Genomic DNA, 14,026 nt, shown 5'->3' with positions numbered 1-14,026 from the left:
AATTTTGTAGAATCTCCTAAACCTGCACCAGATCCAAGAACAGCTATACACTTTGAACACGATGCAAAGCTTTAACTAAACATAACAAATTATTCAGGAACACCAGCCAAGTCACAACTTTCTATGCCAGGCTCCACATGCTCGAATAATGCATGTTACATTGGAACTCCCAAAATCAGATATACGAATTTCACGACCGAAGCCAGCATCAGGCTAAAAAACGAAACCACACATGAATTATGGCCAAGAACATTTGCCACGATTCAAAGACAACCCGCTCAAAATCAAATTGAAAATTTGAGCAACCGAAAGATTTTGAGAAAATCATCAAAGCAATGATACTTAAATAGATCATAGCGACGATTTAGAGAGAAGAACCCGTTCAAATCAAATCAAATCAAAAACTGGAGCAGCAGTTAACATTTCAAGAAAATCATCGAAAGGATGATACTTTTATATAGAACACAGGTAACGAATTACAGAGCAACTAATCCCCCTGTCCATCATACACAAGTGCACCTTCTTAGTTTTAGCATCGGTACAAGCACAATTAAGCATCTAATTCAGATCCTACTAGAGATCAACGCAACACCTAGGCATCCTAGAACACTACTACTACTACACAACATATCATCCATCCATCCACTGCATCCACATCCACCGCCGCCGCCATCGCCGGGAAGCGTCAGAATCTAGTTGTCATCGTCGCCGGCCGCCGCCTTGGCGCTGCCGCCGGCCTTCTTGGGGAGGAGCAGGTTGTGGATGTTGGGCATGACGCCTCCGCTGGCGATTGTGACCGTGCCGAGCAGGCGGGATAGCTCCTCGTCGTTGCGGACGGCGAGCTGGATGTGGCGGGGCACTATGCGGGTCTTCTTGTTGTCCCTCGCCGCGTTCCCGGCGAGCTCAAGAACCTACACAGTAGACACAGATTCCACCGATTAGCCCCAAATCCTCGCTAATTCGAGCGAACAAAGCGAACCAATCCACGCAAACACACCCGAATTCGAATCTTCCGACTAACCCCCAAATTTCCCCCATTGGAAACCCTAAAATTCTACCCCCAATTCTGTAACCGCGAACCCCCCGCCCAAATTTCACCGCGCAAAAACCAAAATCAAGAAATAGGAGGAACAGAATCGAACATACCTCAGCGGCGAGGTACTCGAGGACGGCGGCGAGGTAGACCGGGGCGCCGGCGCCGACCCTCTCGGCGTACTTGCCGGCCTTCAAGAACCGGGCGATCCTGCCCACGGGGAACTGGAGCCCGGCCTTGGAGCTCCGCGACATGGCCTTCTTGGCGGCGCCCGAGCCGATCGCCTTCCCTCTCCCGGCCATGGCTAAACCAAACCAAATCAACCAACCAAACCCTCCGGTAGTAGTACGGAATCCGCGGGCGAGGCGACGAAGCAACAGCAGCAGAAAAATCTGTGGAGAAAGTGCGGCGACGCAGCGAGCGAGCGAGCGAGCAATCAGTATACGGCTTGGTAGGTTGGAGGTGGGGGTGGGGAGCAGAGGGGATTATATAGGAGGGCGCGGCCAATGAGACGCGAGTACGCGGATCGGTGACGTGGCGTTGGAGGGCGTGGGGGCTGGGGATCCATCCTGGCCGTCGGATCGGGAGAGAGCCGTGCAGCGGTTGGGTTTTTGGTTTTTTTTTTTTTTTTTTTGCCGCGCACAGCGTTTCGGGCGCCAGCGGTGGGCCCCACCCGCAGGGCCGTATCGATCGTGGGCCCGGATTCTCGGCCTGTGGGCTGCGGGATCCATGGAAATGTAGGAGTATTCGCCCGGAAGTCAAGTTACGACTAGTTTGGAATTTTTCAAATATTTCGTCGAAAACTGTCGATTTTTTGCAAAGACTGCCTTCTTTTAGAATTTGATTTAGTAGTAAAATAATTTTATTTTTCACCCATCGCATAAATCTTAACGCAACTATAAATCACTTTATCTATTTCTAATATAATTATTTTTTACTTTGACAAACTCCAATACAATAATTATTTAAAGATAAATTTATTTTGAGAAGCTAAAAATGAATATGGAACGGAGGAAGTATAAAAACGAATCTAGAACCGAATGTAACATACTAATATTATAAATCTGAACATATGTATATTTAAATTTAAAATATTAAGATATGTCACATCCGATATTAATTCGATTTTTTATATGACGGGGGAGTAGTGCAGTGCTAGCAGACTTGCTCTGCTGTTCATACTCTTCGGCCGTATCACGACCGAATGGATTGGTAAAGATACCGTCAGTTCGTAGCCATCAATCAGTCCAGAACCCTAGATGCGCGAGTACTAGGTGACACGTGGAGCGGGGAGGGGGCAAGTGTCAAGAGCGTGGTAATCTGAGCCGTCGGTTCGGTTTACTCGACCATGACGCCAGCAGAGGTGGCTCGTCTCCAAGAACCACGAATTCGCACTAAACCTGCAGCTAGTGGTAAACAGTCAGGATCAAACGAGCGATTGCACTAGTAGTGTCAACCGGCGACTCTGATCCAGGAGTGAGGAGAGAGCACCCGGTGAAAATTACTCCCTCCGTCCCAAAATAAATATAGTTTTACACGGTTCATGTTCAACTTTTGACCGTTCGTTTTATTTGAAATTATTTTATGATTAGTATTTTTGTTGTTATTAGATGATAAAACATGAATAGTACTTTACGTGTGACTAATTTTTTTTAATTTTTTTATAAATTTTTCAAATAAGATAAATGGTCAAACGTCGGACACAGTTCCCCATGACTACACTTATTTTGGGACGGAGGTAGTACAAGGATTGCAGCGAATGGATACATTGTTGACAATGAACAATGAAAATCCATCTTCGGTCAGTTCAGTGAGAACCGCATAAATTTCGTTAGTTCATCGCCTGGAGGACTGACCAAATTAGTACAAAACAATTGCGTATCGGGAATTCGAGACCGAGCAGGCAAACACGATAAATTGTTTCTAATATTACACAAACAAAGCAGTAATCTTGCATTGCGAAAACAGTTTGTTCAGCGCAACGCAACGAGAATGCATCAACGACCAAAATGATGAGGCAGAGACAAATAGTGGCTCAAAGTTTCAGTTTGTTCCTCATTTCTTCAACCATTAAACAAACCAACCCAACATGATCATCAGTTCATCACAGGCTTACATCTTTAGATAAATACCCACAAAAATTTCGCCGTATTCACATCCTGATCAGGCCACCAAACCACCAACCAAGAACTTCTCTCTCTCTTTTTCCCCTTCCTACTGCTCAGCGCAACAACACAATGCAAATCCAGACGAACAGCTAGCAAAAGATCCTACTAATGCAGAAGGCGCCCGGGCGGCCTAGTTGTCGTCGTCGTCGACGGTGGATGCCTTGGATGACCCGGCCTTCTTGGGGAGGAGGTGCTGGTGGATGTTGGGCATCACGCCGCCGCTGGCGATGGTGGCGCCGCCGAGCAGCTTGGTCAACTCCTCGTCGTTGCGCACCGCGAGCTGGATGTGGCGCGGCACGATGCGGGTCTTCTTGTTGTCCCTCGCCGCGTTCCCGGCGAGCTCGAGCACCTGATGTCGAACAGGAGAAGACCCAACGAGTTAGCAAAAGAGAACAATGCACAGTTCTTTCTTTCAATCTACAAGATGCGAGCAATTGAACCCAGCAAATGCAAATCTAGAATACCCAAACATTTGTTCCCCGATAACCTCAAATCCGTATGGATTTTTTTCAAGCGAGGCAAACCTAATCGACGAACCAAACTGAAACAAATCTAACAACACCCGAAATAACATCGCCTAGATCGGACGAACAGAAAAAAATCCCCAAATCACACCGACGCATACCTCAGCGGCGAGGTACTCGAGGACGGCGGCGAGGTAGACGGGGGCCCCGGCGCCGACGCGCTCGGCGTACTTCCCGGCCTTGAGGAACCTCGCGATCCTGCCAACGGGGAACTGCAGCCCGGCCTTGGAGCTCCTCGACGTCGCCTTCTTCGCGGCCCCCGCGCCGATCGCCTTCCCACGTCCCGCCATATCACTCGCCGACGAGAGGAGAGGAGAGGCGCACGCGCTACACAAGGAAGAAGAAGAAGAAGCCGGCGGCGAGAAGGGGCAGCGGCAGCGGCGGCGGCGCTAGGTCAAGAGGCGGCGGCGGCGTGGATTCGCGTGGCGCGAGAAGACTAGGGAAGGGAAGAGCTGAGATGCTGGGATATATAGGGGTCGGGGGGGTTCGGGGCGGCAGCCAATGGGAGGCGATCACGCGGATCGCGGACGTGGACCGTCGGATGCGTTTGGACGGACGGCGGATGCGAGGGGGGTTTTCGATCCGGAAGCGGCGGGAGTAGGAGGAGGCGGTTTCGTTTGGATTTTTTTGGGAGCGCGCCAAGTGGAAATTGACCCCCGGATCGGTGACGTGGTTCTCTCTTGTGGGTCCCGGCGGTCAGTCTCTCTCTCGTGGTTTGAGTTCTTTGTTCCTCGTGGGTTGAACACGGGCTTGGGCCTCTTTTTTCTTCTTCGCGGGGTTGGTTACTTGGGCCTCGAGGTAATTTGGGGATAAGTCCAATTTACACCCCCGAACTTTTATGTTTGTCTAAATTACACCCCAAAACTATAAAACCGGGTATAATACACCCTCTAACTATCAATACCAGCTATTTCATCCCCTGGAGCGGTTTTAAAGACTGGTTTTGATTTAATTGGACGCCACGCCAGCATTGTCTCACCAAGTCAAAGCAACGCCAGCATGCATCTCACTGTGGAGATGGGCAACCGAGCAAGGAGGAGGCCAGGAGGGAGTGGCGACGAGGAAAACGAGCAGCGGAAGGTCGGAGGCAGCCGGCGTGCTCCCTCCCTCTGTCCCTGGCATCCTCCCTCCTCCACTCCCCACGAGCCCATCCATGGCGAGGTGCATGCAGCAGCGCGGGAGAAACTACGACGAGCGGCGGCGCGGCATCAGATAGGGCAGCGCGGGAGAAGCTGTGACGAGCACGAGACAAGCTGTTGGATCTTGAACTCGTGCTCGCCGGCGACGAATTCACCGGTGCTCGGGAGTGCGGCTACAGAGGGGGACCTGGGGGAGGGGGGAGGGGGGATCTGGAGGTCACCAGTTCTTGGAAGGGCGATGCAGAGGGGGAGATCAAGCTCACCGGCGCTCGGGGGTGCGGCAATAGAGGAGGAGCTCAAGCTCACCACCGGTCACTCGGGGACGAGAGAAAGGAAAGAAAGAGCTCACCGCCGGCTGCACTGTGTGGGGTAAGAGAGAAGGAGGAGAGGAAGAGAGGAGGAAGAAGAAGATGACGTGGAATTATTTGACAGGTGTCATCCTACGATACGTCCTCGTGTAGCAAAACCACGGTAAAACAGCTTGAGGGGATAAAATGTCCGGTATTGATAGTTAGGGGGTGTATTATATCCGGTTTTGTAGTTCGAGGGTTTATTTTAGACGAATATAAGAATTCGGGGGTGTAAAATGGACTTATCCCGTCTGCAAAGCTAGCCTATAAAACCGGGGGCTCCTAGCTAGCGCGTGCTCGGCTGCTCGCTGCTATCGAGCACTCCTCCCATATTAACTACCTCTATTAAAACTATTAGTTAATATACTTAACTACCTTTATTAGTATTTAGTAATGATAGTAATTAGGAAAGATTGTGGAGATTTTTTTACTAACAAATTGAAAAAATTTTAAGTTAAATTTGAAAACTTTCGATTTAAATTTTAAATTAGATTAAAAAACTTTCGATTTAAATTTTAAAGTCAAATTTTGAAAACTTTCAACTTAAATTTGAAAACTTTCAACTTAGATTCGAAAACTTTTAACTCGAGATTCGAAACTTTCAAGTCCAGATTTGAAAAATTTGAAAAGTTTCAATTTGAGATTTGAAAACTTTCAACTCGAGATTTGAAAACTTTCAACTCGAGATTAAAAAACTTTCAAGTCCATATTTGAAAATTTTGAAAACATTCAACTCGATATTTGAAAACTTTCAAGTCCAGATTTGAAAACTTTCAAGTTCAAATTTGAAAATTTTCAACTCAAAATTTAAAAACTTTCAAACTCAAAACATGCTAAAGATTACAAAAAATAATCAGAAAAAAGTGGAAAAAATGAAAAAAAATGGGTAAAGAAAAACGAAAAAAAACCGTGGGAGGGGGCGCGCACCGGCGCTGGGCCTTATGGCCCGGAAACGCGCGCCGATTAGCGATCGCGTATAAAAGCACAAAATAAATTGGATGTGAGTATTTATAAATTTTTGAATTCATAATATAATAACTATAATAGCAATAATAAAGTCAAAGTCATCTTTGAGAAGTGCTGGTTTCTCTAGAACTTATGAGGACGTGGATTTGTTTTCATGGATGAAGTTACGAGGTTTTTTACTTAGATATTCAACTTGTTTGTACATGATATCATTGTTCTGTTTTAAATTCATTATATAATGAATTTATAGTTTGAATACCTTATTAAAACAGTTTACCTGATGTGATTTATCCTCACACCCATATAATAGTTTTTTCAGGCGCCTGATGTAACATGCTCGCTTGTGCGATGAGAGTATCTACACTTCTACATGTCATGATCACACTAAATATATGGAGTACATGTTTATGATGGGGTTATAGTTGAGTTTGTTATCCTAGTGTATTAGTTTAACACTAGATATGTTCATCATTATTAAATGACTTGTTTGCCAAAGTTTTGGTTCTCCACTACGAATCATACGTTTCCGTTGCGGAAGTTACCAAAGAAGTTAGAGTCTCTTTCAACCATTTTTCTCCTTTTCGCTATCTTGCTTCTTCCCTTGCAGAGACAAAGTCGGGTCTTCACAAATTCCTCGTGGCATACCACAAGCTTGGGTGCTCGCCGATGACTCCTATCCATCTAGGAACCTATATCTCTAAGAGTAACAAACACGATCGAGTATTTACATGCTATGAACTCAATGGCTCAAACAATACAGTGAGGCTCGCTAGCTCTCAACCTTACAACCTCTCAATCCAACCCTTCTCTTTTCTTCTCATATCACTCTCACAAAGAGCTAACACTAAGATAAGGTATTTGGGAGGGCTACATGGCTTTGGATAGGTCTTCTCTTGCCTGCCCAAGAACAACAAGAACAACAGCGAAGGATTGAGGGGTGGAGGGGTTTAAATACTCGAACCCCAAAAATTAGTCATTAGGCTCATATATGCGAGCCAAGAACCTCCCCGCTCAAAAGTAAGGCATGCCAAGCGGGCCTTCTAGGAGTCTCCGGGTTGTCCTCCAGCTCGCCATACTTTTCCGGAGATCCCAATATCGACTCGGAACCTCCTAGTTGAGAAATAAAGCCCTATAAAAAGGTCATAACTACATCGACTCGGGTAACAATGATATGAATAAGCATTAATCCGAAGGTTCAAACATAGATCGGCTGGAGATCCGATGTCATAAAATATAAACGCTTAGATAAACAATGAAACCTTTGTTGCGATCGGCTAAAACCAACTTGTATGTAATCCTTATAAGCCAATGTAACATCCAGATAACTCATCGGCTGAAACCTCGATGAAACCCTTATTGGCAATCAAAAAGCAGGCTAGATGTTATGGTTCTAAGCATGACCAAGGCTGATGCAGCGCAAAGTATGAAAAAAAACATAATATCTAGACAATCAAGCCCTTGACTGATTTTCAGGGTGGTGGATACCTTAGCTAATCTAATCTGGTAAAGCAATTTAGCCGATACTAGCATAAACCCTAAAATGAATCTTAGCTGATACAAGTAAATTGAATTACCAAACAAGATTAACTAAGATATAAGATAGATAGGTGCTTACATTGACAAGATCAGAGTATCGAAGCCCTAGCCCCGCCGATGCAAACATCCTTGACAAGTATAAAATCGTCAAAAAATTATAAAGGTAAAATAGGGTGGTAATGTGCCGAATTTGTATTGATTGTGGAGATAAATTACAATACCCCCAGGTGTACATATTTATACCCATGGGTAGATACGAGTCCTTATTGGACAAGAAAGAAACTTTACTAAAGATAAAAGGAAAACATAAAGTCCTTATCGGACACTAAACACTCTTTCCTAAAGATAAAGAAAACTAACAAACTCTTTTTAATTAATAGATAAACTGTCATGTCGCATCCTCCTTGAACTCGGTCTCTTGTGTATAAACTTCCTTTAATTGATTAATTTCCTTAACCGAATATAGCAAAAATCCGACTATTGGCGACTTGATAATTCCCATCGGCCGATTCGAGTACTCTAAAACCGATATTAACTCTAAGCCGATGATGACTTCGGGGCTTACCAAATTTCACTGTTAACAAAAGGTTCCAGCGGCTACTCAAACCCCCTCTCCTCTCCTAGATCCGACAGTCGATGGATCTGGGGCTAGGCAGTGGATCCAAGGGCTCGGGGTGGTAGGGTTGCCACATGCGATGGAGGCGGGAAACTTGGTCACGGGAGGCGGGCGGTGGATCGGGGCGATGGCTCGGGGGGCACGGGCGGTGGAGCTCAGCCATGGGCGGCGGATTTGGAGATTTCTTTTGCTCAAAAATCATTTTTTTATGGTGGTCAACTTAACCTAGCCACTTGTGAAAATGAAAATCATTTTTCACAAGCGGTGTAGTTCCGCTTGTGAAGATGGCTGATTTTCACAGGCCTTTAGTTGCTGATGGTAGTGCCAACCGTTGTAGAAAACGTAAACTGGCCGCCAGGAAAAATCTATTTTGTAGTAGTGGAAAAATGGTGCGAAGATGGTGTGAACTTTACTAGGAAAGAGGTTAAAATTGTTAGATATTATGTTTATGTACTCAATACAACATCAAGTCATAATATAACTAGCAAACAATAGAACATATGGTTTGAGAACCTGATTTCCACTCTCGGATATAGGAATGAGTCAACGGACCGTCATAATAACTATGTGCTTAAATGCGTAACAATATGAATACACGATTTCCATAACATAATAACTTAGCAAGACTTAAAAGTGCAACATGACATTAACAAGTCCAAAACAAGCATCCAATCAGCATAAGATAACATACATCACATGATACTTATCATGTCCAAATATGATTTCCATAAAGTATTGTTGTTAATAAGTTACAAATGTAAAATAACAACACATAGGAAATGTTATTGGTCTGTGGCGACGACTACCACACTGGTATGAGTTGAGATGATGACAGTCTTAGATCAAAGAGTCTAGATTAAATGATGAATTGAGTTGTTCGATGTGCCGACTCATGTTGCATAGAACAAATAGAGTGGTTACATGAGCTGATAACTTTGGATAATTCAACGTTTAATCTATCGGTTAATCCACGTCTGCAAAATTTTATGGATACCACATCCTTATTTGTATTTGTAGGGTACTAAATGATAAGGTGAAGATAGAGAAATTACCACCTCTCATACAAGTGGCAACCCCCATAGGCGGATCTTGGGGTGGTCCCGATAGTTCTGGAACAAAAAAAAAATCCTAGTCCAATGCATATATATACACATATGTGAAAAAAATAACTTTTGAAAAAGAAAAAAAACTTGTTTTTAATATATTATGATGCAAATTTGATCCTTCATATTTAGGGTATTTAAAACAAATATATATGTTACCTATATAAAAAATTAGATACACCACTGGTAACCCCTACATAAACTCCAATAAAAATGTGATTTGAGAGTGTTAGAGTTGTTGGGAATTATGTGTTAGAGGTAATCTATAATATAATACATGTATACTCAGATCAAATTAGAGATAGTATCCACCTTTACTATTGGAATTGCTATTATGCATGTATACTCAGATCAGAGTAGCGACTGTTTGCCAGAGTGTCACTGAAGAAAAAGAAAGAACACCCACACTAAAGACAATGATATAATTCATCCTCCCCAAAGACAAACCGACGGCTTTTTTGCACGACGCATCAAACTGTGTCGACCGGAAGCGATCCATCATCCTGAATGAGAAAGGTGAACAATCTTACCGCTCACATTATTGCCTTTTGATTTTGTCGACGCAAACCTTTAAGTAACCCTGATAGTACTGAAACCAACCTCTGCATTTCCTACAAGATTTTCCTTCCACTGCAAGCACACTGACGCTAGCTTACCAGTACATTACATGCACATTGATATAATTTTACATGCTCTAATCACTAATAATTAGCATCTAATCGTTCCCATCACCTCACGCACATCAAGCAAAAATCACACCACCTACATTCGTCTTCATCCCATTTCTGCAGGAGAAATGGATGAGAAGCAACGAATCGATCAAGGGTGGCGGCCGCCCTCCTCCCGCTTGGCGGCGTTGGCGGAGGCGTAGTAGACGAGGCAGAAGAGGCCGTGGACGAAGCAGAGGATGCCGCCGATGGAGAGGAAGTGGTGGCGCGGGAGGCTGCACTTGGCCGCCTTCCTCTCGGCGTTCGGCAGCGCCCCCAGGATCAGCAGCGCCAACCCCACCACCAGCACGATCCTGATCGAATTCGAATCAAACACACACACAAAAACCACTCAAATCTCACCTCAAAATCCGTAAACAATTTGCTCCTGCACGAGCATGCGAGAATCTTGTACTAGGTGCATGCAGGAGAAAGAAGAAGAAGAAGAGAAAGAAGGTGGTGTACTGTACCACGAGATGACGAGGGCGAAGGACGCCATCTGCCGGTTGGGCGTGGCGCGGCGGTCGCGGGAGCACGCGCAGGAGCACCCGCCGACGACGTTGGCGATGGCGTGCGACGCCGCCAGAACGGCGGCCGCCGCGACGCCGAGCTCGTAGGCGCGCCGGACCGGCTGCCTGCACTCGATGAACAGTATCCTCAGCCGCCTCCCCTGCAAATTTAAACCTCTCGATGTGCCATAAACCCTAGTACTTTGGATCCTGCTTCTTGATGTGATGATGCACGAACTGAAGAACATCTTGACGTACGTACCTGGTGCTGGGCTTTCTCCGCGTGGATGCCGAGGACGCCGGCGACGACGTCCATGGCAATGATCAGGAGGCAGACCACCACGGCCTCCACTCTCGCCATGGCCGTTGATTCGTCGAGCAACTTCGCTTGCTTCGATCTCTTGGGACTTGGGGAGGAGGTGGCCTGTCACGGAGGTGCAAAGATGGGCGATGTCGGCACAGTTCACTGCTTTTCACCTTCATTTATTCGGCTATTTTGCTTTTGGGGGTGTTATCCCACCCCAAAATTTTACACTATGTCTAATCGAACGTTTGAATACTAGTATATTGTATGAAGTATTAAATATATATTAAAAATAACTAATTACATACTCCCTCCGTCCCAAAAAAAGGCAAACCGCAGGTTTGCGTGCCAACGTTTGACTGTCCGTCTTATATGAAATTTTTTTATAATTAGTATTTTCATTGTTGTTAGATGATAAAACATGATAAATACTTTATGTGTGACTTATTTTTTTAATTTTTTATAATTTTTTCAAATAAGACGGACGGTCAAACATTGGACACGGAAACCAGGGTTTGTCTTTTTTTTGGGACGGAAGGAGTAGATCGCTATTAATTTGTGAGACGGATCTTTTAAGCCTAATTGCTTCATGATTTAATAATGTGGTGCTGTAATAAATATTTACTAATAATGAATTAATTAGATTTAATAAATTCATATCGCGTTTTACTGACAGAGTTTGTATTTAATTTTTTTATTAGTATCAAACGTCTCATACAACACCCTATATCAAAACTCTACGATCCTGATTTAAACACCCTCTGTACGTCCTTGTTTTTTCTTCTTTTTCTTTACTGCACACCTCACGAGGACGACAGGAAAAGCTACCGATGCAGGCAGGCCTGTGGCTCTGTGCTTGATTGAGCTTATCAAGGAGAAAAAAAATGGTTTGTTTAAGTGGCAAGCGACAGATGCCATGGCTTGGCAACATCCAGCGCTTTGGCAAGCTTGCAAATCTTTTTATCTTCCTTTTTTCGCTTTGGAAGGCTTGAGCTTTACATGATTTACGCGCTAATTGCATTGAGGGTAACATTGCCGATATAAAGTCGCGAAATCTAATTTGGGTTAGGCCCCTTTGATACCTAGGATAACCTTTCTCTTTTTTTTTCCGCGGGTGCTTAGGAAAGAAAATGTAGAAAAGGAATCACATGACGACGCGAAATTAAGAAGAAATTTAGAGAAAGTTGGTAGTTTAAAAAAAACTTAAGAATTTATGTGAGTAGGAAAGTTTTAGTGTGATGTGATGGAAAGTTGGGAGTCTGAGGGAAGTTTGGTGTGAGAGAACATAGTAAGTTGACGTGTATGATTACATTAACCCATTTCACTTCCCTCTCTTACTACACCGGGTCACAAATAAATAATATTTTGGATACCAATAGAGTCATCAAGTTAGTACTATCAGAACCAAAATATAGCAACTCGTAAATTTAAACTGTATAAAAAAATAGCAATATAGTATTACTTTTAAATGTGACATTTTTTTACCACTAAATCAACCATACTACCACTTTGCTTTATTATAGGCGCAACTAGTTTAGGCCTAAACCTTACAAATAGGTTGAATGTTGTTTGGAAAGTTTTTGGATTCCGAATCTATTTTTAAGGCATAAAGCGCTGATCATTTTTTTTGAAACTTTTATAAAAATAACGAATTTATTTTTTTCAAAGAAACGAAAATGAATACGGAGATAAAATAGGCAAAATAGACTTATTCCTTACAGTAGGGCCTAACCATCACCAAAAGGCCTGAAGCCCGACGGCCAGGCCCACGACATAGAGATTTGGCCCGTACCGACCATTGGGCCGTGCCTGGGCCTTTTTCTCGGCATAATGTGCTGGCCCAGCACAGCCTAACCCAACGATCACGATCAGCGGGCCGTAGACTGTAAGCGGCCGGCCCAAATAGACGAGAGAGGCATAATATACTTATGGAAAAAGTCCACATTAACTCCCTTAATTGTACGCCGATTCTAATTCGTACCCCTCAACCAGAAAACCGGATAGAACGACTCCTCGAACTATTGAAACCGGTGCAATTTGACTCCCTCAGCGGTATTGGAGGGCGTTTTTGCTGACGTGGCGCTGTTGACCCGGTCTTCGTCCCACGTGGCGCTTAAGTGGCATTAGAATTAAAAATTTTTGTGGGACCCATCTGTCATTCACAAAAAAAATATATATTGTGGGGCCCACATGTCATCCTCTCTCTCCAACCTTTCTTCCTCTTCCCTTCCTCTCTCTCTCCCCTTTCTCTCCCCCTTCCCCATCTGCGGCCGAGGAGGCCGGAGACGAGAGCGGTGGCGGCGGGCGGGCGAGGGCGTAGACAATGAGGAAGGCAGATAGGAGGTTGGCGGCGACGCCCGCGGAGACGACGAGGAGGCGATCGGGGACGGGGTGGTTGCGAAGGAGGTCCAGGTTGTCGGGCGCGAAGCCGGAGTTCGGGTCGTCATCGGGGAGGTGGCGGCAAGGAAATGGCCCGACTCGTGACGAGGACAATGGTGGCGAGGACGGAGGCGGTGGAGGCGACGAACTCGACGCTAGCGAGGAGGTCGGACGGGGCGGCGGAGATGGAGATGGGCCTGGAGGAGGAGGAGGAGGGGTGGCAGTGGCGGTGGAGAGGGAGGTGTTGCCCGCGCCGCTCGCCGCTATCTCCGCTTCCCCGACATGTCGTCCCCACCGCCACAGCGGCCGGCAGCTACGGCCGCGCCCCACGCCTGCGCCGGCCGCCGCCAACTCCCCCAGCCGCTCCCTTGTGCCTTCCTCGCTGCCGCGGCCTCCTCGCCCCACCGCGTCCCCGCGTCCCCGACATGTCGTCCCCACTGTCGATGCGGCCGGCAGCTACGGCCGTCCCTCCCCCCGGCACGCGACATCCCTGCCCGCGCCGACAGACGCCGCCTTCCCCCAGCCGCTCCCTCGTGCCTTCCTCGCCGCCACGGCCTCCTCGCCCCACCGCGCCCCCGCGTCCCCGATGCCGGCACCACCGTCCCCGCCCTTCACCGGCACTACCGTCCGATGGGGAAGAGAAAAAGGGAGAGAAAAGATAGAGAAGGGAGAGAAAGGGAGGAGGAAGAAGG

General features: G+C 46.0%; 4 protein-coding genes across 4 annotated transcripts; all 4 read right to left on the bottom strand.

Annotated features, from left to right (window-relative positions):
• Positions 1–394: 394 nt before the first annotated feature.
• On the bottom strand, positions 395–1,491 carry LOC4343519 (probable histone H2A.2). Its single transcript, NM_001403112.1, has 2 exons — positions 1,147–1,491; positions 395–911 (listed from the first exon to the last, which is right to left on the bottom strand). Exons 1-2 carry the CDS (start codon positions 1,333–1,335, stop codon positions 693–695), a joined length of 408 nt encoding a protein of 135 aa, NP_001390041.1. The 5' UTR covers positions 1,336–1,491; the 3' UTR covers positions 395–692.
• On the bottom strand, positions 423–4,163 carry LOC124708996 (uncharacterized). The gene is made up of 2 exons (NM_001403115.1): positions 3,827–4,163; positions 423–911 (listed from the first exon to the last, which is right to left on the bottom strand). Exons 1-2 carry the CDS (start codon positions 4,013–4,015, stop codon positions 693–695), a joined length of 408 nt encoding a protein of 135 aa, NP_001390044.1. The 5' UTR covers positions 4,016–4,163; the 3' UTR covers positions 423–692.
• Positions 3,066–4,165, bottom strand: LOC4343518 (probable histone H2A.1). The gene is made up of 2 exons (NM_001403111.1): positions 3,827–4,165; positions 3,066–3,550 (listed from the first exon to the last, which is right to left on the bottom strand). The coding sequence occupies exons 1-2, from the start codon at positions 4,013–4,015 to the stop codon at positions 3,332–3,334; spliced, it is 408 nt and encodes a 135-aa protein (NP_001390040.1). The 5' UTR covers positions 4,016–4,165; the 3' UTR covers positions 3,066–3,331.
• Positions 4,166–9,952: 5,787 nt separating this feature from the next.
• LOC4343517 (protein VASCULATURE COMPLEXITY AND CONNECTIVITY) lies at positions 9,953–11,109 on the bottom strand. Its single transcript, XM_015791094.3, has 3 exons — positions 10,914–11,109; positions 10,613–10,812; positions 9,953–10,456 (listed from the first exon to the last, which is right to left on the bottom strand). Exons 1-3 carry the CDS (start codon positions 11,010–11,012, stop codon positions 10,255–10,257), a joined length of 501 nt encoding a protein of 166 aa, XP_015646580.1. The 5' UTR covers positions 11,013–11,109; the 3' UTR covers positions 9,953–10,254.
• Between the last annotated feature and the right edge of the window lie 2,917 nt (positions 11,110–14,026).

This window comes from Oryza sativa, chromosome 7, assembly GCF_034140825.1.
Source record: "Oryza sativa Japonica Group chromosome 7, ASM3414082v1".
Lineage (NCBI taxonomy): Eukaryota > Viridiplantae > Streptophyta > Magnoliopsida > Poales > Poaceae > Oryza > Oryza sativa.
Note: the sequence above shows the minus strand (reverse complement) of the source record. Positions and strands in the feature narration are given on the sequence as shown.